The 25,574-nt window shown below is 44.1% G+C and overlaps 1 protein-coding gene across 1 annotated transcript in view; it reads left to right on the forward strand.

The window, feature by feature from the left end:
* LOC126235820 (cAMP-dependent protein kinase catalytic subunit 3-like) overlaps positions 1–25,574 on the forward strand; it is a 287,659-nt gene that overhangs the window by 255,903 nt on the left and 6,182 nt on the right. Inside the window, exons 3-7 of the mRNA XM_049944669.1 lie at positions 7,735–7,844; positions 11,758–11,911; positions 17,281–17,372; positions 17,463–17,644; positions 19,907–19,984. Coding sequence (XP_049800626.1) covers positions 7,735–7,844; positions 11,758–11,911; positions 17,281–17,372; positions 17,463–17,644; positions 19,907–19,984 — 616 coding nt within the window. The remainder of the gene's footprint in view (positions 1–7,734; positions 7,845–11,757; positions 11,912–17,280; positions 17,373–17,462; positions 17,645–19,906; positions 19,985–25,574) is intronic.

Here is a 25,574-nt window from a genome sequence, read left to right on the forward strand (position 1 = left end):
GTCCAGTCGGGAACCGCGCGACTGCTACGGTCGCAGGTTCGAATCCTGCCCCGGGCATGGATGTGTGTGATGTCCGTAGGTTAGTTAGGTTTAAGTAGTTCTAAGTTCTAGGGGACTGATGACCACAGATGTTAAGTCCCATAGTGCTCAGAGCCATTTGAACCATTTTTTTTTTTTTTTTTTTGGTTTTCTGGGCTTTGATGTTAGTTCTCAACAGGGTGACCCATATTGTGCTGCACAGATGTCTTAGAGTATGCACCATTATGAAACACACACACAGTTTGAAGTATCCCATAGATTTCATTCCTATCACAGTTAACTGAACTATCCAAGATCCGGAACTTCGACACTAATATACCAAAATAAAATTATAGAGACCTTCCTCTATATGATTCGTAATTAAATCTGCAGCTTTCAAGAGATAATGGTCTGCAGTGATATGGTGTTCATTCGCAGCAAAATAATGAGGAAATTTGTAGATTTCGCGCGAAAAGTTGTGTCACCGTATGGGGAGAGCACATTCATATTACCAAAAGAACTTACTTTGTACACTCTTCCGGCGTTGTTGCGGCCATTCTCTGTACGGAAGGAAAACCTCTGTAATTATGAAATGTTGAACCAGATTCATCAGGAGCTTTAACTGTGATGTGCTTTCCGTCTAAGCTACCGATCATTTCGGTAGATTCCATAGTTCCTAGTAACGATCAGCTGTTTTCTTCCAGATTACTTGAGTTGTGGTTGGTAAATTTACAGGCTGCAAATATTCTCATATTAACTTTGACGTTTGAGCCACAGTCACCTCAAATAGCAGTGTATCCTCGGAAAAAAAAGCTAGGAAAACGGGATACACATTCAACTCTTTTAATAACTTCAGCACACAGCTTTCGTACACATTAGTATGCCAGTAAGGATGTACCCAACAATAACTTTCAGGCTTCTGTTGATTAACATTAATTACGTCTACTGAAGCTAGAACCCATTCATCGTCCGAAGGGGGGATGGTGCTGCGTTGCTAACAGCAGGTCACTTCTGTTGACGTCGAGCCACACACATGCGGCGCCACTGCCTTTTACCTGCCATGCAACGCGTCTCGTCACTCCACACGTCACGTTGGTGGTCGTCCACGACCAAAGCAGTGGTCGCTACATGTCCGGAGTAACCAACCAAACAATCGATCCTTTTCCTGGAAACGCTTGGGTTCATGTTTTAACCACCAGGCTGTTGAAAGTTTCTTAGAATTCAGCTTGTACAAATACACTGTCTGACAAAAAAAGGGAAGTCCCCGGAAGGGATGACAAGTAGAACGGCCACCAGGTGCATTTGTGTTGTTCGTGTTTAGTGTTGTTAGCAGGCCTGGTGTGGTATACAGGGTGAAAAGTATTTAAACCGACAAACTCTGGGAGGTTGTAGGGGACATCAAAGCAAATATTTTTCCCTAACGTCATTTTTTTCCTACGAGGATTATTTAAACCGTTGGAGGCCGTATTGCGATCTTCAGTAGTTAGAGGGCGTATTACGCTCTTCAGTTGTAGGCAACTGTTGTCCACCAGTGTAGTAGTGCATTGTCCCTGTTTACTAGTGGAGCGATACACCTGGAGTGAGTACACTGCTATGGTTGGTGCGTACTACATAGCGCACAACGGACGAGCTGCACAGCGGGTTTATCAACAACAATATCCCAATCGCCGTATCTCGCATCATTTGATGCTGTGTACCAACGTCTGCGTGAGACCAGGTCATTTTGCAGATTACCTACACAGGGATGCCGTCGCACGGTAAGAACGCTACAATTTGAGGAAGCTGTCTTGCAGCATGTGGAGCGGGATCCTTCAATCAGCACTCGTGCAATTGCACGTCACATGGGGACGAATCAGACGACTGTAAGAACAGTCTTTCGAGAGCAATTGTTACGTCCATTTCATTTACAGCGTGTCCACAACCTGGAACCAGTTGATTATCCACCCAGAGCACAGTTTTCGCAGTCGAACCTGGAACTGTGTGAAATGCATCCTAGATTTCCATCGTCTGTGTTGTTTACCGATGAAGCAACGTTCGGGCGTGATGGAGTCTTCAACATGCGCAATTCGCATGTTTGGAGTGAGGATAACCCACATGCCACAGTTACTAGCGCTCATCAAGTGCGGTTCCTCGTTAATGTGTGGGTCGGTGTTGTTGGAGACTGTTTAATTGGGCCGTATCTGCTACCTAGTTGTTATCTCTTGGTCATAAAAAAATGGCAAAGTGTTTGCTGGTTTAATTAATTTGCCGCCAGAGGAATCTTCCTCTACCGGTTTAAATACTCCCCGTAGGAAAAAATGACATTAGGGAAAAATATTTGTTTTGATGTCCCCTACAACCTCCCAGAGTTTGTCGGTTTAAATACTTTTCACCCTGTATAAGGGGAGTGAACGGTGTCAGATGTTGAGTGATCAATTTGCAGGACACGGAGATGCTGGATACTCGGTGAGACATCATCATCAGCATGTGACAGTGTTTCGAAGTGGGCCCATTGTAGGTCTCCATTTTTCAGGCTGGTCGTATCGTGCAATATCCAGACTTGAGGCATTTGGCCAGATGTTGGGCTGCATGGAAACAACAGGAAGGGCGTACTCGTCCTCAAGGGTTCAGCCGATCACAGGAGTAATCGCAGTATCGTGCACTAAGCACCTTCATTATCACTCTACATCTGCGCCGTCTTCTGAGAACAAGTAATCGACTTCACAATATGTGAAATCCTGCACCACTAGACGGAGACTTGAAGCAACCGGACTAGGGAATTAACGCCCAATGCTTACGCTGCCGTTAACACCCACAACACAATCGGCTGCGTTTGGAATGGTGCATTACTGGGAAGCATAGACTACCGTCCCATTGTATTCAGTGAAGAACCGCGGTCCTACATTGCCCCAGATGTGTACCATCAGAGAGTATGGCGGCAACCTGGGGAGAGGTCCCATCCTTCCAATATTATGGGGAGGTACAGCGGCGTTACTCGAGATCAAAGATTATCATAATTGACGAAATTATGAGGGCACTACTGTACGTTAGGCACATTCTGAGGTCTCGTTTGTTATCCAGCATGTGACAGTATCGTGGTGACATTTTCCAGCAGGTCAATACTAGTTCACACATGGCACGTATCTCTACACAGCTCTCTATATACTGTCTACGTGATATTGAGGCACTCTCGTTTACAAGATCCTGAGATCGGTCGCCGCTAGAACTTGTGGATGACCAGATAGGACGTAGACACCGTCCCTGTGCTAGTATCCAGGATGTAAAGGACAAGTTAGAACCGCTGTGGGCCAACTTGCCTGAGGAGAGTATACAAGGGCTTCCCATCCGAATGGGTGCATGCATTCAGGCCAAACGTGGTGCTACACCATACTGATGAGTAGGCTTTTACTGCCAAGTTCTTTGCAAATTTGACTCGATTTTGTAATCACTAGAATAACGTTACGTATCTTCTCAACCTGTGAAGTTTCATTTTATTTCTTCTTCCTCTTTGGGGTGCTTTACTTTTTGTGCCGGATAGTACATATTTTCGAATTCTATTAGTCCATTCCCTCCGTCGCACCTCATCATGTACCTCCTCCTACCCCCCCAACCAACTCCTCCTCCACCCTCAGTCATTCCATCTTCACTTCCTCTTGTCTCCTTTTGTCCATCTCCTCTTCTTATCTTCATCTGTCCATTTCCTACTACGCCCCTCTCTATCCATATCCTCCTCTCTCTCTCTATCCATCTCTTCCTCCCTTCCTCCTCCTCTCTTCACGTTACCACTCCCAACCCCAATAGGAGATCACTGCTTCTTGCCCGCACAGTATTTCTTCCCACATAGTAAGTAATATGTATACCAAGTTTGGTTGAAATCGATTCAGGGGTATAGTAGTAGTAGTAGTAGTAGTATCATCTGTGGCTTTGCCCGCATATTCACATCTCACGATACACTGAATTAACAAGACTCACGGGATACCTCCTAATATCGTGTCGGACCTCCTTTTGCCCTAGTGCAGCCAGTCGACGTGGCATTGACTCAACAAGTCATTGGAATTCCCCTGCAGAAAGAATTGAGCGGCTCTGTAGCCGTCCGTAATTGCGTGAGTGTTGCCACTGCGATGTGCATTGACCGACCTCCCCATTACTGCCATAAATGTTCGATGGGACTTATGTCGGGCGATCTGGGCGATTATTTGCTCGAATGGTCAAGAATGTCCTTCGAACCAGTTGCGAACAATTGTGGCCCGGTGACATGGCGCATTGTCATTCATAAAAATTCCATCGTTGTTTGGGATCATGGAGTCCATGAGTCGCTGCAAAAAATGGCTCTGAGCACTATGGGACTTAACATCTGTGGTCATCAGTCCCCTAGAACTTAGAACTACTTAAACCTAACTAACCTAAGGACATCACACACATCCATGCCCGAGGCAGGATTCGAACCTGCGACCGTAGCAGCAGCGCGGTTCCGGACTGAAGCGCCTAGAACTGCTCGGCCACAGAGTCCGGCGGCTGAAAATGGTCTCCCAATAGCCGGACATAACCATTTGCAGTCAGTGATCGGTTCAGTTGGACCAGAAGATGCATTTCATTTCGTGTAAACACATCCCACATCATTCTGGAGCCACCACCAGCTTTCTCAGTGCCTTGTTGAGAACATAGGTCCATGGCTTCGTGGGATCTGCACCACACTCCAACACTACCATCAGCTCTCAATAACTTGAATCGGGACTGATCTGACTAGGCCAATGTTTTCCAGTCGTCTATGGTCCAACCGATATAGTCACGAACCCAGGAGAGGTGCTGCAGGCTATCTTGTGCCGCCAGCAAAGGCTTTCGCGTCGGTCATCTGCTGACATACTGTAGCCCATTCACGCCAAGTTTCGCTGCAGTGTCCTAACGGATACGTTCGTCGTACGGCCAAACATATATTATGCAACGTTGCTTGTCTGTTATCACTGACAACACTACGCAAACGCTGCTGCTCTTAATCGTATCCATGGTGAGAGGTAACGCCCCATGCATTGGATCACGGAATATTGAATTCTTACAGACTTCCGATACGGAGTGTCCCATGTCTATCTCAGACTACCATTCCGTGTCAGTCTGTTAATTGCCGCCGTGTGGCCATAATCACGTTGGGCACCTTTTCACACGAATCACCTGAGTGCTAATAACAGCTCCACCAGTGCACTGCCCCTTTATAACTTGGGTACACGATACCACTGCCATCTGTAAATTTATGTGGATATCGCTATCCTGTGACTTCTGGCACCTCAGTTTATTTCGTATACTGTATGTTTAAGGTACTAGCTGACAAACTCGCATAGTCCAGATAGTCATTTTCCCAATTTTCTATTAGAAACGAAAACAAAAAATGAACCTTGTTTGTAGTGTAATATCGAAAAAAATTCATTTGTATGTATTTGTGAAAACGCCTTCGAAATTATGAAGCAATCTTACAAGGAAATATTCTTGTGTACATGATGCCTAAGTATAGTATCCAAAACAAGAAACATAATGTGCAAAATTCAAATTCTCTGCAACGTTCATTTAACTGAGAACTTGATTACAAGCAGTATTTCTAAAAGGATGGGTGCAGCTGCTTCGCGTATCTACAATGCGATTTTGTTAAGATTCGCAGTTGAAAACTGCCAGGTGTCAAGGATTTCTCGACTGTAGGAGTGTCTTAGAAGAACAGAATAAATGAATTAAAAATTCATGCATGATGCGACATTTTTTCACGGATTTCAGTATTTATGACGTTGTCTCTCCTGAGCTATGTGTGGTACCATGACATAATTTTGAAGATGCATTTAACGACATATGTGGATATTTACTGCGAAATTTATTACGAATAGTTAGTAGCAGAGAAGTAATAAGTTAAAACGTCATGCCTGAAGCGGGACTTTCACTGCATGGACAATGAAAATGTAGTAAGCGTTAAACTTTTTACATTTTATAATATTGTTGGGGTTGCCAGCGAGAAAAAGTTTGGTTTGAAATTAGATATAAAGTTAGTTCCTAGTTACTAAACTCTCTCATTCTCAAATAATGGATGAATAAATTATGAGTATTCGCGCATTGTGGACTACGCTCCTACCCCTTTAATAGGGAGATGGATTTTATTTCCACGGCGATTTTTCTAGGCAGTAAGCGATGTATAGCAAGTTTGGTTGAATTCGGTCCAGTGGTTGAGGAAGAAGTGCAGAACATATATACATAAATCTTTAAAATATATGCCACGGCGATTTTTCTAGGCAGTAAGCGATGTATAGCAAGTTTGGTTGAATTCGGTCCAGTGGTTGAGGAAGAAGTGCAGAACATATATACATAAATCTTTAAAATATATGTGGATTACAGATTTTTCATTTCCTGAGTAGAATTTTTAAGCATTTTCTTAGACTTACGTAAGAGGAACATATTTTTGATCCGGGGTTAGACTATACATTATCCATCGCGAACAGATGTTTTCCACAGCTAAATGTTCATGGAAAATCGAATGTAATGTAATTTTCGATCTGCCCAACTATGCCTTTCGCCTTACAATGGGTCGGAAGACCATCCTCTTCGATCATGTTGCTCGTGGAATCGATGTTTTTTGGGACATGATTCGGGTCGACCTTCCCGAACTTCACCGTTTGCGAAAGCACGACCAGGGTGCAGTTTTGTGAACCAATTGTAAGCAGTCTTTCGTGATTAGTAAAAGAAGAACGAAGCTATTTGAGGCTTTATTGTAGAATTAAGTTTATATCAAAATAGTTCAAAATCAAATGGCTCTGAGCACTATGGGACTTAACATCTGAGGTCATCAGTCACCTAGAACTTAGAACTACTTAAACCTAACTAACCTAAGGACATCACACACAGCCATGCCCGAGGCAGGATTGGAACCTGCGGCCATAGCGGTCGCGCGGTTCCAGACTGAAGCGCCTAGAACCGCTCGGCCACACTGGCCGGCTATGAAAATAGTAAAAAATCAACTACCAAAAACCTTTACTTGAAGTTACAACATTTTAACGTACACGCTATTTCTAAACGCTCGCAACAAACAAAATATTCGCTATATTTATGAGACGGCTTTGTTTTAACAGTAACAAACGTCAAAGTTTAGAACAATGGTAATGTCACATTGCAATAGCGCCGTCTTCGTGAAAATTTAGAAGGTGCGTTTCCTACTTAATTCAAAGGGGTTTGCTGTTAAGCATTGATGCAGAGCTCGTAAGGGCATAAAATCCTGATGTTAGTTGAACTGTCTTGTTCAGTAAACTTAAATTTTTTCTCTATTTTTATTTTTATGCAGATTAACCCCACTTGTCATAGAACAAGAAGAAAATGAAAGTCTCTCTGCTTGTTACACTAGAATTAAAATTTAAAAATGGCAAATGATGCATTCGTGGAATGCGGACTATTACACAATTTGCAATAGAAGTTTTCAACTCCTGTTTGAGATGATCACGGCTCTCTCTGTAAGAAATGACATAGAAAAGTCTCCTTTTTCTTTCTGAGTACCCAAGCTCTATTGTATCATTCTGTATTTATTCGGTTTCTCTGTGATTGTGTTCGGGAAACAATGTCTACAGAAAAAGTCTCAGACTGCAATTTTCAGACGTTTCTTGATTAAATGCTTCAGCCTTCAGAGTCATCTAGTACGTATCGGATTCCCTACGTTATTTTTAATAGCATACATGAAGCAGTTGCCTGTGATCTGACGTACTCGTATTTCTGTTGCAGGAGGTGGCACTACCGGGACGACACGTGCCTGTACATGCTGTTCGACTACGTGTGTGGCGGGGAGCTGTTCTCATATTTAAGGAACGCGGGCCGCTTCAGCAACAGCACAGGTTGGTACTGGTACCGGTAGTCTGCCTGCAATACGAGCCCAGCGTGTGTGGCATTGTTGACAAGGTGTCCCGGCCACCTGCCGCTGGACACATTGTCACCCGGGCTCGTATTTCAGTGGTGGCGCTGTGCAGGGTAGCTACATACCTAATTCCACGGCGTCCCACTTTTGTGACAGGTCAACGAATCAGGTCCTTTTCCAAGTTCCCTTTTTTTTTCTCCAACATTTGCACCCGAGGTCGCTAAAAGTTGCCAGGCGGTCCTCGACTCGAAGGTAGCCCTTTAGAATACTGCTAGCAGAAGAAATCTAGCCGGCAGGGGGGGGGTGGAGGAGGAGGAGGAGGAGGAGGAGGAGGAGGAGGAGGAGGAAGGTGGTGGCCTACTGTTACTTATCAGCCGGCCGCTGTGGCCGAGCGGTTCTAGGCTCTTCAGTCCGGAACCGCGCTGCTTCTACGGTCGCAGGTTCGAATCCTGCCTCGGGCATGGATGTGTGTGATGTCCTTAGCTTAGTTAGGTTTAAGTAGTTCTAAGTCTAGGACACTGATGATCTCAGAGTTGAAGTCCCATAGTGCTTAGAGCCATTTGAACCATTTTGTTACTTATCACCAACTTTGCGTCAGTCTTGGATTACATTCCAAACCTCCCCACAGGGTTTCATCAAATAAGGACTTTAGACACTCTTGATAGGAATCCGTTCGTCATACTGGGACGTTAAGGCTGGCAATGTCCTCAATGCTATTAGAGTGGAACCAGCACTGGGTTTGACTCTCTCCCTTCCCTCATCACCGTACAACATAATCGTGATAACACAGTATAATCTCATCCAGTACATACCGCGGCATGAAGGAATTGTGAATTTGTTAATAGAAAGAAGTGTGGGGAGTAAAACTAGTAGACACAGCTTAAGGTTCAAATGGTGCAAATGGTTGTGAGAACTATGGGACTTAACATCTGAGGTCATCAGTCCCCTAGAGCTTAGAACTACTTAAACCTAACTAACCTAAGGACATCACACACATCCATGCCCGAGGCAGGATTCGAACGTGCTACCATCGCAGCAGCGTGGTTTGGGACTGGAGTGCCTAGAACCGCTCGGCTACAACGGCCGGCACAGCTTAAGGCTCGAGGGGCGGTCAGTAATTAAGGCAACAAGTTTTTTTCTCGGCCAAATTCCGTTGAAAAAATGCGGAATTTCTTGTGGGACATCGCGGAATAGACCCTACAGTTTTATGAAGATCCGACGGATGGCAGCGCTAGCCTTCAAACTGGCATCTGTAACCTAGGAGCATTTCAAGCAGAGAGCTGTCGTTGAGTTTTGGCCTATGCGCTTGCAGAATGTCTACGGCGGCCTGGCAGTGGACAAAGGCGCGGTGCGTTTTTGGGTAAGACGTCTGTCTTCATCGCAACAAGGTCGCGCATGCCTGTCAGCTCTCACGCGTACTGGCCAGCCACACAAAGCTGTGACTCTTGCGATATTGGAACGTGCGGACAGTCTCATTCGATGTGAGGGCCAGATCACAATCAAACACTCGATGCACAACTGGATGTCTCTGTTAGTACTGTTGACACACACGTCCACCAGTTGGGGTACTCAAACGTGTGTGCCCGCTGGGTTCCCCGCTGCGCAACAAAAGAGCATGAACAATGCAGAATGCTTGCGCGTTACTGGGCAGATTGTGACAATTTCATGTCTAACATCGTCACAGGCGATGAAACATTGGTTCGTCGCTTCTAACCGGAACCCAAACGGCAATCCGTGGAGTGGCGCTACGCCCCCTCTCCTCCGAAGAAAAAGTTCAAAGTCGTACCTTCAGCGGGTAAAGTCATGGCGATGGTCTCCTTGGACTCTGAAGGGGTACTTTGTTTGATGTCCTCCCTAATGGTGCCATGATCGACTCTGAAGTTTATTGTGCTACCCTCAAGAAATTGAAGAAACTACTTGAGCGTGTTCGTCGCCGTGACAACGCAAGGCTTCACGTAAGTCTGCACACCCGAGAGCAGCTCACAGGACTTCATTGGACCGTTACTTGTCATCCACCCTACAGCGCCGATCTCTCACTTTCCGACTTCCATCTGCATGAGGCAGTGAAGGATGCAATCTACAGGAAGCAATACGTAGGTGATGGGGAAATGCAGCGACACGTAGGCTTCGTCGTCGACCAGTAGGGTGGTACAGTGACGGCTTACAGGCCCTCCCAGTCGTATTGAACGGAGATTATGTTTAAAAACATGGATGTGTAGCCAGAAGAGTGGGGAATAACATCGTGTATTGTAATCATGAATAAAACAAACCCGCTTTCAGAAAAAAGAAATGTGTTGCGTTACTTACTGATGCGCTCTGCAGTAGCTATTCCGAGAGGAAGAAACGTAGCACAGGACGCAATATTGTGGAGAGTTGCATCAAACCGGACTGACGACGACGACGACGACGACGACGACGACGACGACGACGACAATTCCTGCTGCTCCTACTACTACTACTACTACTACTACTACTACTACTAAAACCGCTTGGAAAGGGATTCTTTGTGCTCGGACAGAAAACCATACCCAACTTGAACAATCCCTAGGGATCTCCTAACCACCAGTGCCATGAGACACTCTTTATCATGTGTGCTGTCTCATTGCAGTCTCTCAGTACGCAGTTCTTGACAACATTGAAACGTCGTGTCATCTTTTGTGTCTGGCAATCACCAAGTAGACGAATTGAATTCTGCTGCCTTGGAAGCAAAATTACGCAAGGAGGACACAAGAAAAATTACACAGGCAAAGAAGACATTTCTGGCCAAGAGAAGCTACCGGTATAGAACAGTAGCCTTAATCTGAGAAGAAAATTTGTGAGACTGTACATTTGCAGCACAGCATCATATGGAAGTAAACAATAGACTATGGAAAAGAAATGGAAAAGAAGAGGACCTAAGCGTTTTGTATGTGTTGTTACAGAAAGATGTTGAAAATTTGATGGACTGCATAGAGAGAGATGAAGAGGTTCTCTGCAGAATCTAATGTGGTAAGCAGTCATTTACGGTCCTTTACAGTACTTAGCATATCGTACCTGGTCACGCTTGAACATGATGTACTGCCTCAGTTGCAACAGGATATACGCACAGAATTTATTTTTCAGCAAGATGACGCGCCACTACATTATCATCGTCAATTTGTGACGTGTAGGAAAGCGCCGACTTGGACTGGACTCAGTGAAACCATATCCTGGCCACCACGACAACTAGATACAAACCCAATGGATTTGTGTGTGTCGGGTTACGTTGAGGACAGTGTGTTCTTTCCTCCGCGTCCGGTAAGCGTTGACTAGCTGCGACCACCGATAACAAGCATTTCCGCTGTCCGTCGAGATTTGTATCATATGATTTGGTAGAAAACTGATGACAGATGGAACATTTGTCGTGTTGCAAAAAGTAGCCACACTGAACAACATTAGTAAATAGAAATTGAAGATATACTACATTCAGTGCTCTATCAAACATTTCTGTAAGCTATTTATCTTTCATATTTAAAGGTTAATTTTATATACATAATTTGTAAACAACGTTTATTTTGACTGAATGCATCTCGCCCTTAAGCCAGCTTTCAGTGCCTACAACAGTCTCTAGTTCAGTGCTTTCTGTGAGTGCTTCGAACTCTTCTACTTTATTTCCACAACACACCTGCAACAATTTTCCGCTGTAATAACGATATTTCGTAAATCAACCACCACACTGTGTTTTTCCTGCTCACTTAGAGACTATGCCCCTCTTCATTCTGTCCAGAGACCCTCTAACCTAAAGAGCCATCCTGTCCAGTACACACAGTCCCCATCAGCCACCTAACCGCCTGCTTAGACTGATGTGCCTTTATGCTGCTAATGTTCCCGAGACTGGAGTATGAAACGAATCGTTTTTCCGTGTGTTTTGGCAGCCAACTTCTACACGGCGGAGATCGTGCTGGCGCTGGAGTACCTGCACAGCCAGTCTGTGGTGTACAGGGACCTCAAGCCGGAGAACCTGCTGCTCGACAGGGACGGCCACCTCAAGATCACAGACTTCGGTTTCGCGAAGAAACTCACCGACAGGTAAGCTGGCAACTCGCAGAATTTACAGTGACCACAGTACGAAGACAGAAAATACAGTGCGTCGACAAAAGTACCGCTATCATTCCAAATAATCATTCGAAACTGTTAGCGATGGAGCATCGTGGTTTGTTGTAAATCGCTTAGTAGCTCTATTTTCTCCTGTTTTAATGGGTGTCCTCTTGTTATTTGTAGAACATCAAGGCCATAAACGAGTTTTGCCGTGGGGGACAGCATTCCAGCATCAATGATTCTGATTGGTTCATTCATCTGTGCACGGAAGATTGGTTCATTCATCCGTACTCGGAGGGTAGTAGTGTCGTTGATTGGCACTGTGTACATGCTATCCTTGACATAACCAGACAGAAGGAAGGTTAATGGCGTGACATCGATAGTGCATGGCCCATGCAATGGGATCATGACAACCCATCCACCTCTCCATTCTGGCGTAGATAATTCCCCAGTACCGTTGTCACAGATTTATATCCTACTTACCAGATTGCATCTTCTCCTGCTCTGTCACCATTTTGATACACGCTACTTGAAATCTAGAGGAAGAAGAAGAAAAACGGAAAAAAGACATAGAGAGCTGCTTCTGCTTTGTGTTTTACAACAAATCAAGATTGTCAGTAATAGTTTCCTAGTTATGATGTTTTGAAACGATTGTGGGACATTATGGACACCCTGGCTGCTTCAGTGTGTAAGATCGAACTGGTTGTCTACACAGAATTTCTTCGTTGGCCATGGATCTCCGTTATGACATCTAGGGGTTTTATTATTTCTGATCATACTTTCCCCATTGTACTGTTTGTTTGATAGTATCGTGATACACTGAGTGGCCAAACGTCTTTTTTACTCTGTATACGTTATATTACCACCATCTGTATATGTGCGTAGCGCTAACCCTTGACTTTTATCACCTCAGCGTATGAGCAATACATTTTTCAGTAAACGTTTTTGAAGTGTACAACAATCAGAGTAGATCATCGTGTTAGTATTCGTGAAATCTCAAGCTCTCTGTAGTTGCTGAAGGTTACGATTTTGTTTCGATCGACGAAGACTATGACATGGTCTTAGTTGTGGTTCGTGTTCTGAACGGAAGTAATTTAATACTGAAGTGCAGCATCTAACGATTTCTGAAAATAGGAAAAAGCATCATCACATGTCGCCAAAGAAAGAGTAAATGCTCAGATTATCCAAGACATCAAAAAACACAAATGCGGACTAACAAAGGCAAAGGATCGAGAGAATTTGTAGTAACACTATGTATTTCGGAAACCGGTGAAATAAATGCAAAAAATACATTGTTCCAAAAATCATACACGTATTGCTAAGTATTAATTTGTCAAAATTATCGATCACCGCCCCAATGCTCGGTTATTGAGGGAACGAATGCATTGTCTCGTTTTTATTCATTCCTGCTTGACGTTGGCTGTCTTGTGTTTGTTTCATTACCTTCACTTGTTGGAACGTGGCTACTGAGCGGAGGAATCATTGTGTGTTCTCGAGTTTGCGAAGTGTAATTCCGCGATTAGAGTGCAAAGACGTTGCAGGTTGAGGTGCCAAACTGATCCACCGAGTGGATGGAACATTCACAAGCTGTATCGACAGTTTGTTGACACAGGATGTGTATGTAAAGGAAAGAGTCCTGGCCCCTCTCGTGTTTCCGACGAAAATGTCTAACGAATTCAAATCTCTTTCCAACGTAGTCCTACAAAATTATCTCGTCATACCAGTCGGGAGTTACAGCTGTCTACAACAGCAATTTGATGTGTTCCGAGACGTCGGTTGGTTATGAAGCCGTACAAGCTGTTAAAAGATCTGCGTCTTTGCGATAAACGCATACGTGTTGCATTTTCTGCTGAGCTTCAGAATGATATTGGCAGAGATAACACTTCCGCACAGCGCGTCTTTTTCTGTTATGAAGCGACTTTCCACCTTAGTGGGAAAGCAAAGAAAAACAACGTTCGAATTTACAGCCTACAGAATCCACAAGCACACACTGAACATGTAAGGGATTCACCGCAAGTCCGTGTTTTGTGCAATATCCCAGTGACCTATTAACAGTCGATTCTTCTTTGATGACAATACTGTTAATGGGCAGCAGTATCTTGCTATGTTACGAAACTGTTGTTTCCGAGGCTGAACGGGGACAACTTTATTTTTTAGCAAGATGGGGGCTCCCGCTCACTAGAGTGCGCGAATATCTGAAAGAAAGTCTACCGAACCGTTGCATTGGTTGTCAAACAGACGGCGACTGAGCAGTTCTCAGATGGCCTTTACCGTACGGGATTTGACGCTCTGTTACTTCTTCCTATGGGGTTTCATTAAGGTAAACGTTTGTGCAACAATACCACAGAACCTAGAAGAGTTGTAGAGTCGAATCCGTACTGCCATAAGATCAGTGACGAATATGCTTACCCGAGTATGGGAGGGCCGGCCGGAATGGCCGTGCGGTTTTAGGCGCTACAGTCTGGAGCCGAGCGACCGCTACGGTCGCAGGTTCGAATCCTGCCTCGGGCATGGATGTGTGTGCTGTCCTTAGGGTAGTTAGATTTAATTAGTTCTAAGTTCTAGGCGACTGATGACCTCAGAAGTTAAGTCGCATAGTGCTCAGAGCCATTTGAACCATTTTTTTCGAGCATGGGAGGAATTTGAGTATCGATGTGATATTGTTCGTGTCGCTGGTGCAAACATTGAACATCTCTAATTTAAAATTGAGGGATTCCTAAATGTGTCCCAGCTCACACAGTCCTATGTCTTTGATAATTTTTTAGTTTAATGAATATATGCGTACGAAATACGTATATTCTGTTTGAACCTTGAAACACCCTGTATTTCAGGGTACCCAAATTACTATGACGCTCAAAACATGTTAAACCAGAGGGTTGAAAGTTTGGTTTTAAATTTATGCGAAACACTGAGCATAGAAATAGATACTAACAGAATTTAGAAGATGTATTATACAGGACTGTTTACTTTTGTTGCTAAGAAATAGTGAAAAATAATGATTATCAAAACAAGGAAAATGGAGTAAACAAGTAAGGACTTTTAAATAAATTTTACTGCCAAAATAGAAAAACTCGTTAACTACTTTTAGTATCTCATTTCGTATTCAGATTCCCTCAGCATCACCTAATCTACTTCGACTGCATTCAGTTCCTCTTGTTTTACTTTTATAGTTGCTCATTTCACAATTTCTTTCCAAGACACTATCCATTCCGTTCGGCTGCTTTTCCAGTCTCTGACAGAATTAGAGTGTCATCGGTAAACATCAAAGTTTTTATTTCTTCACACTCAACTTTGATTCACTTTCAGAAATTCTCCTTGGAACCCTTTCACTGCTTGCTCAGCGTACAGAAGGTGACACTGTACCATCTTAAAGACAGCTCCCCTTGCATTTTCTTTTTCTCTTATAACTGCAGCCTGGTTTCCGTACATGTTGTAGATAACTTTTCGCTCCCTCTATTTTGCCACAGCTACTTGAGAATTTCAAAGAGTGTAGTCCAGTCATTGTCAAAAGCTTTATCGAAATCTAAAAGTGCTATAAACATAGGTTTGACTTTCAATCTTTCTTCTGCGAAGGATGTCAGTAATTTTGAGAATGTTACCTGCTCCACTAGCCTTATTTCCAGTATTTCATTATTCTCACAGTGTCGTGTCTTCAATCTCTTCATCTTCTTCCTCTTCTATTTCTATAACATTATTCTCAAGAGTATTTCCCTTATATAGATGCACTGCTCTATATTCCTTTCAGCTTTCACTTCTTGGCTTAGTATTGGTTTTCCATTTGAGCTCTTGATATTAATACGCTTGCATCTCTTTTCGGCAAAGGTATCTTTAATTTTCCTATAGGTTGCATCTATCTTTCCCATAGCCGGAAATTTGTTTCCCAGCCATTTCTCGTAAGCCATTTTGCACTTTATGTCAATCTCATTTTCTACATGGGTGTATTCACATTATTTGTAACTAAAATTGCCCTGGTAGTAAATTGTGTAACCTAGCATGGCGTTGCTTACGAGGAGAAAACGGCACGTGCTATCACTCGAGTTCCCAAGAACTGCGCTCAGTAAAGAAGGGTCAAAATAAGCGAACACGTGTCTCGGCGTATCCTTAGATACTCGACCGTTTCTGAAAAACGTCAGTCAAAGTTTTCGATGTATTCACGAGGTACTTTATGTACCTTTTAACGCGCGATATCCACAGACTAAAAGACGCCTCAGTGGTTAGCGTCATGGATTCTTAATTTTATTTAATTTGAAACCCTATTATTTTTTTTTAATTTTTGTTTTCGTAAACTACCCAGGTCCGTCGGAGGTTATGACACGAATCTTTCTTACTAACTTAGGAGATACAAGGGCTTCATGTTAATTGTCAAATTACAACTGGATTTCACAGTCTCTCTCTCTCTCTCTCTCTCTCTCTCTCTCTCTCTCTCTCTCACACACACACACACGCACACACACACACACACACACACACACACACACACACACACACACACACACACACACACTACTCTCTCTCTCTCTCTCTCTCTCTATATATATATATATATATATATATATATATATATATATAATCAGAATACGAAAATTTTCGTATTCTGATGTTTCATTTGCATATGAAATTTTACATTAATTCCTACATTTTATTCATATGTTTATTCTTCAGGAAGATTTGATGCATTCTCTTGGATGATTTCTAAACACAGATATTCCAAACAACATGAAGTCGGATTTGCCACTGTCACGTTTCTGCGTATGGATCTGACTCAGGAAAGAAACATCATTAACATGGGTGAAGATTTCCTGCGTTGCAAGAATTTCGCGGCAAACGACGCGTAACTGATCACTTTTCCGCAAAATGGCGCTTGAATTGATAAGGAATCATCAAGATACACTATGGAATTTCTCCTAAAGCAATATCAGATAATTTTCTCTCCTCTTTTCTTAAAGTTAATTCATCTGAGGTACAGTTAGTAGACTAGTAACGACAACGTCATATCAATATACACTGGAAAAATTTTGTGTAGTAACCTTCTACAGACATAGGTATACAAATCAAAAACAAAAATAAAAATAATAATCGGATTTTGAACATGGAGCGCAAAATTAAGAAGCCGCGACGCTACCACTGAGGATATAGCGCCGTGAAAGGCACATAAAGTACCTCGAAAACTTTTTTTCAGAAACGGTTGAGTACTACGGATAAACAGACACACGTGCCGCTTATTTGCAACCCTCTTCCATTGAGTAAAGTTTCTGGGTAACTTGCCATATTCTCCTCCTTAGATTGGAAAGAGAGAAGTGGGGAATGTGACTAAGAAGTGGCTTTGGGTAGCGACGAGTTCTGATTGTGTTCTGTCGCAGGACGTGGACGCTGTGCGGCACGCCGGAATACCTCGCCCCCGAGATCATCCAGTCCAAGGGGCACAACAAGGCCGTCGACTGGTGGGCTCTAGGTGAGGTCATCAGCTGCCTGTTTGTTAAATGGGGTCACAGGGTAAGTGTCCTCAGGCACGAGGCTGACTTGTCTGCTTTTTGTTTCTCAGGAGTACTCATCTACGAGATGCTGGCAGGCTATCCACCGTTTTTCGACGACAACCCTTTTGGAATATATGAAAAAATTCTTGCTGGGAAAATAGAATGGCCTCGTCACCTAGACCCAGTAGCCAAAGATCTCATTAAGAAGCTGCTAGTCCAAGACAGAACTAAAAGACTGGGAAACATGAAGGTTAGTACCTTATTGTTCTACATGCAACTACGCAGTACTTATTACTCGTCTTACAGCTTTTCATCGTGAGAGGATCAACCGGAAAGTAAAGATAAAAGGTTCTGATAGTATATTTTACACTTCCGTCTTGACACACCGTCTGTTTATACACTCCTGGAAATGGAAACAAGAACACATTGACACCGGTGTGTCAGACCCACCATGCTTGCTCCGGACACTGCGAGAGGGCTGTACAAGCAATGATCACACGCACGGCACAGCGGACACACCAGGAACCGCGGTGTTGGCCGTCGAATGGCGCTAGCTGCGCAGCATTTGTGCACCGCCGCCGTCAGTGTCAGCCAGTTCGCCGTGGCATACGGAGCTCCATCGCAGTCTTTAACACTGGTAGCATGCCGCGACAGCGTGGACGTGAACCGTATGTGCAGTTGACGGACTTTGAGCGAGGGCGTATAGTGGGCATGCGGGAGGCCGGGTGGACGTACCGCCGAATTGCTCAACACGTGGGGCGTGAGGTCTCCACAGTACATCGATGTTGTCGCCAGTGGTCGGCGGAAGGTGCACGTGCCCGTCGACCTGGGACCGGACCGCAGCGACGCACGGATGCACGCCAAGACCGTAGGATCCTACGCAGTGCCGTAGGGGACCGCACCGCCACTTCCCAGCAAATTAGGGACACTGTTGCTCCTGGGGTATCGGCGAGGACCATTCGCAACCGTCTCCATGAAGCTGGGCTACGGTCCCGCACACCGTTAGGCCGTCTTCCGCTCACGCCCCAACATCGTGCAGCCCGCCTCCAGTGGTGTCGCGACAGGCGTGAATGGAGGGACGATTGGAGACGTGTCGTCTTCAGCGATGAGAGTCGCTTCTGCCTTGGTGCCAATGATGGTCGTATGCGTGTTTGGCGCCGTGCAGGTGAGCGCCACAATCAGGACTGCATACGACCGAGGCACACAGGGCCAACACCCGGCATCATGGTGTGGGGAGCGATCTCCTACACTGGCCGTACACCACTGGTGATCGTCGAGGGGACACTGAAAAGTGCACGGTAAATCCAAACCGTCATCGAACCCGTCGTTCTACCATTCCTAGACCGGCAAGGGAACTTGCTGTTCCAACAGGACAATGCACGTCCGCATGTATCCCGTGCCACCCAACGTGCTCTAGAAGGTGTAAGTCAACTACCCTGGCCAGTAAGATCTCCGGATCTGTCCCCCATTGAGCATGTTTGGGACTGGATGACGCGTCGTCTCACGCGGTCTGCACGTCCAGCACGAACGCTGGTCCAACTGAGGCGCCAGGTGGAAATGGCATGGAAAGCCGTTCCACAGGACTACATCCAGCATCTCTACGATCGTCTCCATGAGAGAATAGCAGCCTGCATTGCTGCGAAAGGTGGATATACACTGTACTAGTGCCGACATTGTGCATGCTCTGTTGCCTGTGTCTATGTGCCTGTGGTTCTGTCAGTGTGATCATGTGATGTATCTGACCCCAGGAATGTGTCAATAAAGTTTCCTCTTCCTGGGACAATGAATTCACGGTGTTCTTATTTCAATTTCCAGGAGTGTATTATAACGCTAGTCACCTTTTCATATGATCATAAATAATAAAAAAAATTTACGTGTGAGCTTCGATACTGCCTTTTTTATGTCAGCGTCTAACATTTATTCAGTATAGTCTCTCGGCTACATCATCTCCCCAAGAATCTGGTCTTTGTTTGGAAAGGTCTTTACGCCTTCAAAGTTGTAAACCATGGAAAGTAGTTTACTGTCAGGTATTAACTTAAACGATAGATGCGCCAGGAATTCTAAACTTAAAAACTGCATCAGCTGTTCGCGCTCCCGCAGTTTTTGATCGAGCGTTGTTATGCAGCGAGTTAGTTTCCGTGTTTAGCGCTCCTCGAATATTAGTTAGAATCGCATTCAAGTAGCCTTTCTCACCCGAAAAACGTGTACCGTAATTCATCTTTGAGAAACTGAAGTTTTGTCTTTTTCTATGATGAGCATTTGTCGCTCCATTTCATTGACTAGAGTATTCTATCAGTTTAAGAAATAACAGTGATATCAACTAAAATCGTTAGGATTGATTTTACTATCAAAATAACCTATAGAAAAACGAGCAAAAATATGTCAGTAAAGATTAAATAGTTGCTTTGTGAAGTTTGTGTGTTACTGCCGTACGATTTTAGTGCCTGTCTGTATAAAGACATACCAATAATATATTCAATTTTACAAAAAAGAAACCTACAATTTGTTACAGAATGGAGCAGATGATGTAAAGAGGCACAGATGGTTCAAAGGAATTGAGTGGCAAGACGTTTTCTATAGGAAATTGAAGGTAAGTGCGTCTTACAACATTAGTGGAATTACAATTGTCATGGCCACAGGTTTGTATGATAAGCAACAGCAATAGTGCCATGTGGTAGTCACAGAGTAAGTTCAGTTATGCTTTGCTAACTCAATGAATGTGGAATAAATCTAAAAAACGAATTTTCAGTCGCCTTTAAAAGGGTAAAAGTAGATATCGGTGAATAAGATAACTAAGAACCTTCCCAAAATGGGCGTAACAGAATACATCATGCATACAAAATTTTTAGTGTTTCCACAAGGAGGATTAAGAGCGTTCTGGGTAGAAAACCAAAACTGAAAGAATGTTTTTATCTACAATAGCTTAATTTAAAGCCGAAATATACAGTACTCAAGTCACTTTCTTAAACTGTACCAGGAGTTAATCATTCTTGTTATTACCTAAAATAAATATTTGTTGCAATTAGATTATATGAAGGGGATGTTATAGGTGGAGCTGTACTGCTTTGAGAAAGCAGTTTCCATATTATTAAAGGAGAAATATCACTGTGACACTTGCTAGACTATATGAAAGCAAGGCTGATTTGAACATTAAAGAGCCTTTTTAGTCGACCATTTGTGATCGTGTTATCTTGTGTTCCGTTAGTATGTGACGCTATGTGATCAGGTGTAACTTGAGGAGTGCCTTGATTAACATGGAACACAAATTAAATTATTAATATGAAAACATTAGTTGAAAGTCACATAATGTACCTCAAAAAAAATGAAATTAAATAAAAAAAAGTAGCCCTGATCAGCAGTAGAAATCTTTATGTTACTACTCTAGACCCTAGTTGGTGGTGTTTGACATGCAGTTACGACGCATCAATGAGAATTGTTAAGTGATAGGAGTATGTTAATTGGGAAACCACAACAGTAGGGATGAGGTAAACAAGATAACAGAGTGAATGGAGGTTTGTGACTGATAAATGTGTGTAGAAGAGGCTAGTTATAAAATTTACTGAGACAAATATTTTTAGTATAATAAGAAAACTATCACATGCCACCAAGGCTGTTGTTTATTTGGGTTATTTATGCTGGTGAGTTTTGCATCTCTCAGTTTACAAAACTTTACCCAAATATAATGTGAAGGAAAAGGAATTTAATGGTAAGGCTTCAATTAACAATTATGAGATACTGATTACTGTGAATTGAGTGGTGTTCTAGAAGTTATCTGAGCTACTGTTCTTAGAAATCATAAATCATTAGTGTATGGCAGTGCAGACACTGTATTGTGGCAGTCAGCTGTGAGTGTAAACAAACATGAATTCAGACCACTCGAGGGGAGGGACAGGGAGGAGGTACAGGAGGAACGAGCTCCACCTTCCTCTCACAGGGCTGGTAAGCTACATCCATGATTTGTGCTCCTGCAAAAAGAGCTGACACATGATTACAGGGAACATAGATATATGCTAGTGTTTAAAGAGATGTACTTGAACCAGGATTAGTCTCCTCACTCATTTCAAAATAGGAAAAGAGAACTAGCAACACACAACTAGAAGTAAAGCAGAGTACACACAGACACAGATCCAGGGAGGAATTTTTTTTTTGGGGGGGGGAGGGGATTATGTCATGTCTCCCCTCCCCCAAATATTACATACTGTCACACCAATATTTAACATGGTGCAGGTGCCTAGAATTTAATAATAATCATATAATATAATAAAATTCCACATAAAACTATCATGTTAAAGTGTCCACACAATACAGGGTGTACATTAAGTCTGGGAACACTTTCAATTATTTGTTGCACAAGAACTAAACATTGTAGAGATGTCATACATATTGCATTTTGAAGAGAAATTCTGAAAGTTTTACAAACATTTTATATGCGAGCCATAAGTGAACCGGCAGACGTCAATAGGGTAATCGAATTCTTGCCATACCTGTCCCAGCATGGCATCGTCGACTGTGGCAGTTGCTTCGCATATTCTCTCCTGGAGCGGCGGTACATACACCAGATCTTTAATGTGTCCCCACAGAAAAATGTCGCATGGAATGAGATCTGGTGATTGGGGAGGCCATTTCATGAAACAGCTGTCCACTTCTATAGCATGGCCAATCGATTGATGTAGCAGCTCTGTTTCAGGTATCCACGAACTTCATGATGAAAATGGGGTAGAGCCCCCAACCTGCTGAAAGACGAACAGATAGTCTCCCTGCCGCCGTTGGATAAGCAGCTGCCAGCAGCAAGTCGTATACTCCTAGCCAACTCATTTGTTACATAGTTTAATTCTTAATTTCTTTGCGTGTTTTTGGTACTTGCATTGTTTAATTCATAAATTTCGGGCGTATTAAAGTATTTGAGAGTTGTAGCATCGCGTTTTAGCACCTGAATAGTGTAAAATCGCGTAGTCTCCTTCCGCCGCCGAGCAGTGCGTCAGCAGTGCGCAAGTAGCAGCATTACTGCATTTACTAGGCAATCTTGTATTTTAATAACCGTTTAAATTTTGTCGATTTGTTTGCGCTCTCTGTAGATTAGTTCAGACGTTCTTTGCACAACAGTTTTTAGCATGGTTAGGGACTGCAACTGCTGTGTTCGGATGCAGGCTGAGTTGGCATCCCTTCGCTCCCAGCTTCAGGCAGTGTTGGCATCGGTCACACAGCTTGAGGCTGTTGCCAATGGGCATCACTGTGGGGCTCCGGATGGGGGTTTGTCGGGGACGGCCAGCTCGTCCCACGCATCCCCCGATCGTACTAAGACTGTGGTTGCCCGGGATACTGCCCGCATGGAGGCTGATCCCTCACCTGTGGTAGAGTGGGAGGTCGTCTCAAGGTGTGGCAGGGGGCGAAAGACATTCTGGAGGGCTGAACGGAAGGCCTCTCCAGTTTGTCTGACGAACCGGTTTCAGGCTCTGTCTCAGGCTGAAACTGACCTTCGGCCTGACGTGGCTGCTTGTCCTGTTCCAGAGGTTGCCCCTCAGTCTGCAAGATCCGGGCGGTCGCAGAGGGTGGGCTTACTGGTAGTTGGGAGCTCCGACGTCAGGCGCGTAATGGGGCCCCTTAGGGATATGGCAGCAAGGGAGGGGAAGAAAACCAATGTGCATACCGGGGGGAGTCATTCCAGATGTGGAAAGGGTCCTTCCGGATGCCATGAAGGGTACAGGGTGCACCCATCTGCAGGTGGTCGCTCATGTCGGCACCAATGATGTGTGTCGCTATGGATCGGAGGAAATCCTCTCTGGCTTCCGGAGGCTATCTGATTTGGTGAAGACTGCCAGTCTCGCTAGCGGGATGAAAGCAGAGCTCACCATCTGCAACATCGTCGACAGGACTGACTGCGGACCTTTGGTACAGAGCCGAGTGGAGGGTCTGAATCAGAGGCTGAGACGGTTTTTCGACCATGTGGGCTGCAGATTCCTCGACTTGCGCCATAGGGTGGTGGGGTTTCGGGTTTCGCTGGATAGGTCAGGAGTCCACTACACGCAACAAGCGGCTACACGGGTAGCAGGGGTTGTGTGGCGTGGGCTGGGCGGTTTTTTAGGTTAGATGGCCTCGGGCAAGTACAGAAAGGGCAACAGCCTCAACGGGTGCGGGGCAAAGTCAGGACATGCGGGGACCAAGCAGCAATCGGTATTGTAATTGTCAACTGTCGAAGCTGCGTTGGTAAAGTACCGGAACTTCAAGCGCTGATAGAAAGCACCGAAGCTGCAATCGTTATAGGTACAGAAAGCTGGCTGAAGCCAGAGATAAATTCTGCCGAAATTTTTACAAAGGTACAGACGGTGTTTAGAAAGGATAGATTGCATGCAACTGGTGGTGGAGTGTTCGTCGCTGTTAGTAGTAGTTTATCCTGTAGTGAAGTAGAAGTGGATAGTTCCTGTGAATTATTATGGGAGCAGGTTACACTCAACAACCGAGCTAGGTTAATAATTGGCTCCTTTTACTGACCTCCCGACTCAGCAGCATTAGTGGCAGAACAACTGAGAGAACATTTGGAATACATTTCACATAAATTTTCTCAGCATGTTATAGTCTTAGGTGGAGATTTCAATTTACCAGATATAGACTGGGACACTCAGATGTTTAGGACGGGTGGTAGGGACAGAGCACCGAGTGACATTATACTGAGTGCACTATCCGAAAATTACCTCGAGCAATTAAACAGAGAACCAACTCGTGGAGATAACATCTTGGACCTACTGATAACAAACAGACCCGAACTTTTCGACTCTGTATGTGCAGAACAGGGAATCAGTGATCATAAGGCCGTTGCAGCATCCCTGAATATGGAAGTTAATAGGAATATAAAAAAAGGAAGGAAGGTTTATCTGTTTAGCAAGAGTAATAGAAGGCAGATTTCAGACTACCTAACAGATCAAAACAAAAATTTCTGTTCCGACACTGACAATGTTGAGTGTTTGTGGAAAAAGTTCAAGGCAATCGTAAAATTCGTTTTAGACAGGTACGTGCCGAGTAAAACTGTGAGGGACGGGAAAAACCCACCGTGGTACAACAACAAAGTTAGGAAACTACTGCGAAAGCAAAGAGAGCTTCACTCCAAGTTTAAACGCAGCCAAAACCTCTCTGACAAACAGAAGCTAAGCGATGTCAAAGTTAGCGTAAGAAGGGCTATGCGTGAAGCGTTCAGTGAATTCGAAAGTAAAATCCTATGTACCGACTTGACAGAAAATCCTATGAAGTTCTGGTAATACGTTAAATCAGTAAGTGGCTCGAAACAGCATATCCAGACACTCTGGGATGATGATGGCATTGAAACAGAGGATGACACGCGTAAAGCTGAAATACTAAACACCTTTTTCGAAAGCTGTTTCACAGAGGAAGACCGCACTGCAGTTCCTTCTCTAAATCCTCGCTCAAACGAAAAAATGGCTGACATCGAAATAAGTGTCCAAGGAATAGAAAAGTAACTGGAATCACTCAACAGAGGAAAGTCCACTGGACCTGACGGGATACCAATTCGATTCTACACAGAGTACGCGAAAGAACTTGCCCCCTTCTAACAGCCGTGTACCGCAAGTCTCTAGAGGAACGGAGGGTTCCAAATGATTGGAAAAGAGCACTGTCTTCAAAAAGGGTCGTCGAGCAGATGCGCAAAACTATAGACGTATATCTCTGACGTAGATCTGTTGTAGAATTTTAGAAGATGTTTTTTGCTCGAGTATCATGTCGTTTTTGGAAACCCAGAGTCTACTAAGTAGGAATCAACATGGATTCCGGAAACAGCGATCGTGTGAGACCCAACTCGCTTTATTTGTTCATGAGACCCAGAAAATATTAGATACAGGCTCCCAGGTAGATGCTATTTTTCTTGACTTCCGGAAGGCGTTCGATACCGTTCCGCACTGTCGCCTGATAAACAAAGTAAGAGCCTACGGAATATCAGACCAGCTGTGTGGCTGGATTGATGAGTTTTTAGCAAACAGAACACAGCATGTTGTTATCAATGGAGAGGCGTCTACAGACGTTAAAGTAACCTCTGGCGTGCCACAGGGGAGTGTTATGGGACCATTGCTTTTCACAATATATACACTCCTGGAAATGGAAAAAAGAACACATTGACACCGGTGTGTCAGACCCACCATACTTGCTCCGGACACTGCGAGAGGGCTGTACAAGCA

This window comes from Schistocerca nitens, chromosome 2 (assembly GCF_023898315.1).
Source record: "Schistocerca nitens isolate TAMUIC-IGC-003100 chromosome 2, iqSchNite1.1, whole genome shotgun sequence".
NCBI classification, from domain to species: domain Eukaryota; kingdom Metazoa; phylum Arthropoda; class Insecta; order Orthoptera; family Acrididae; genus Schistocerca; species Schistocerca nitens.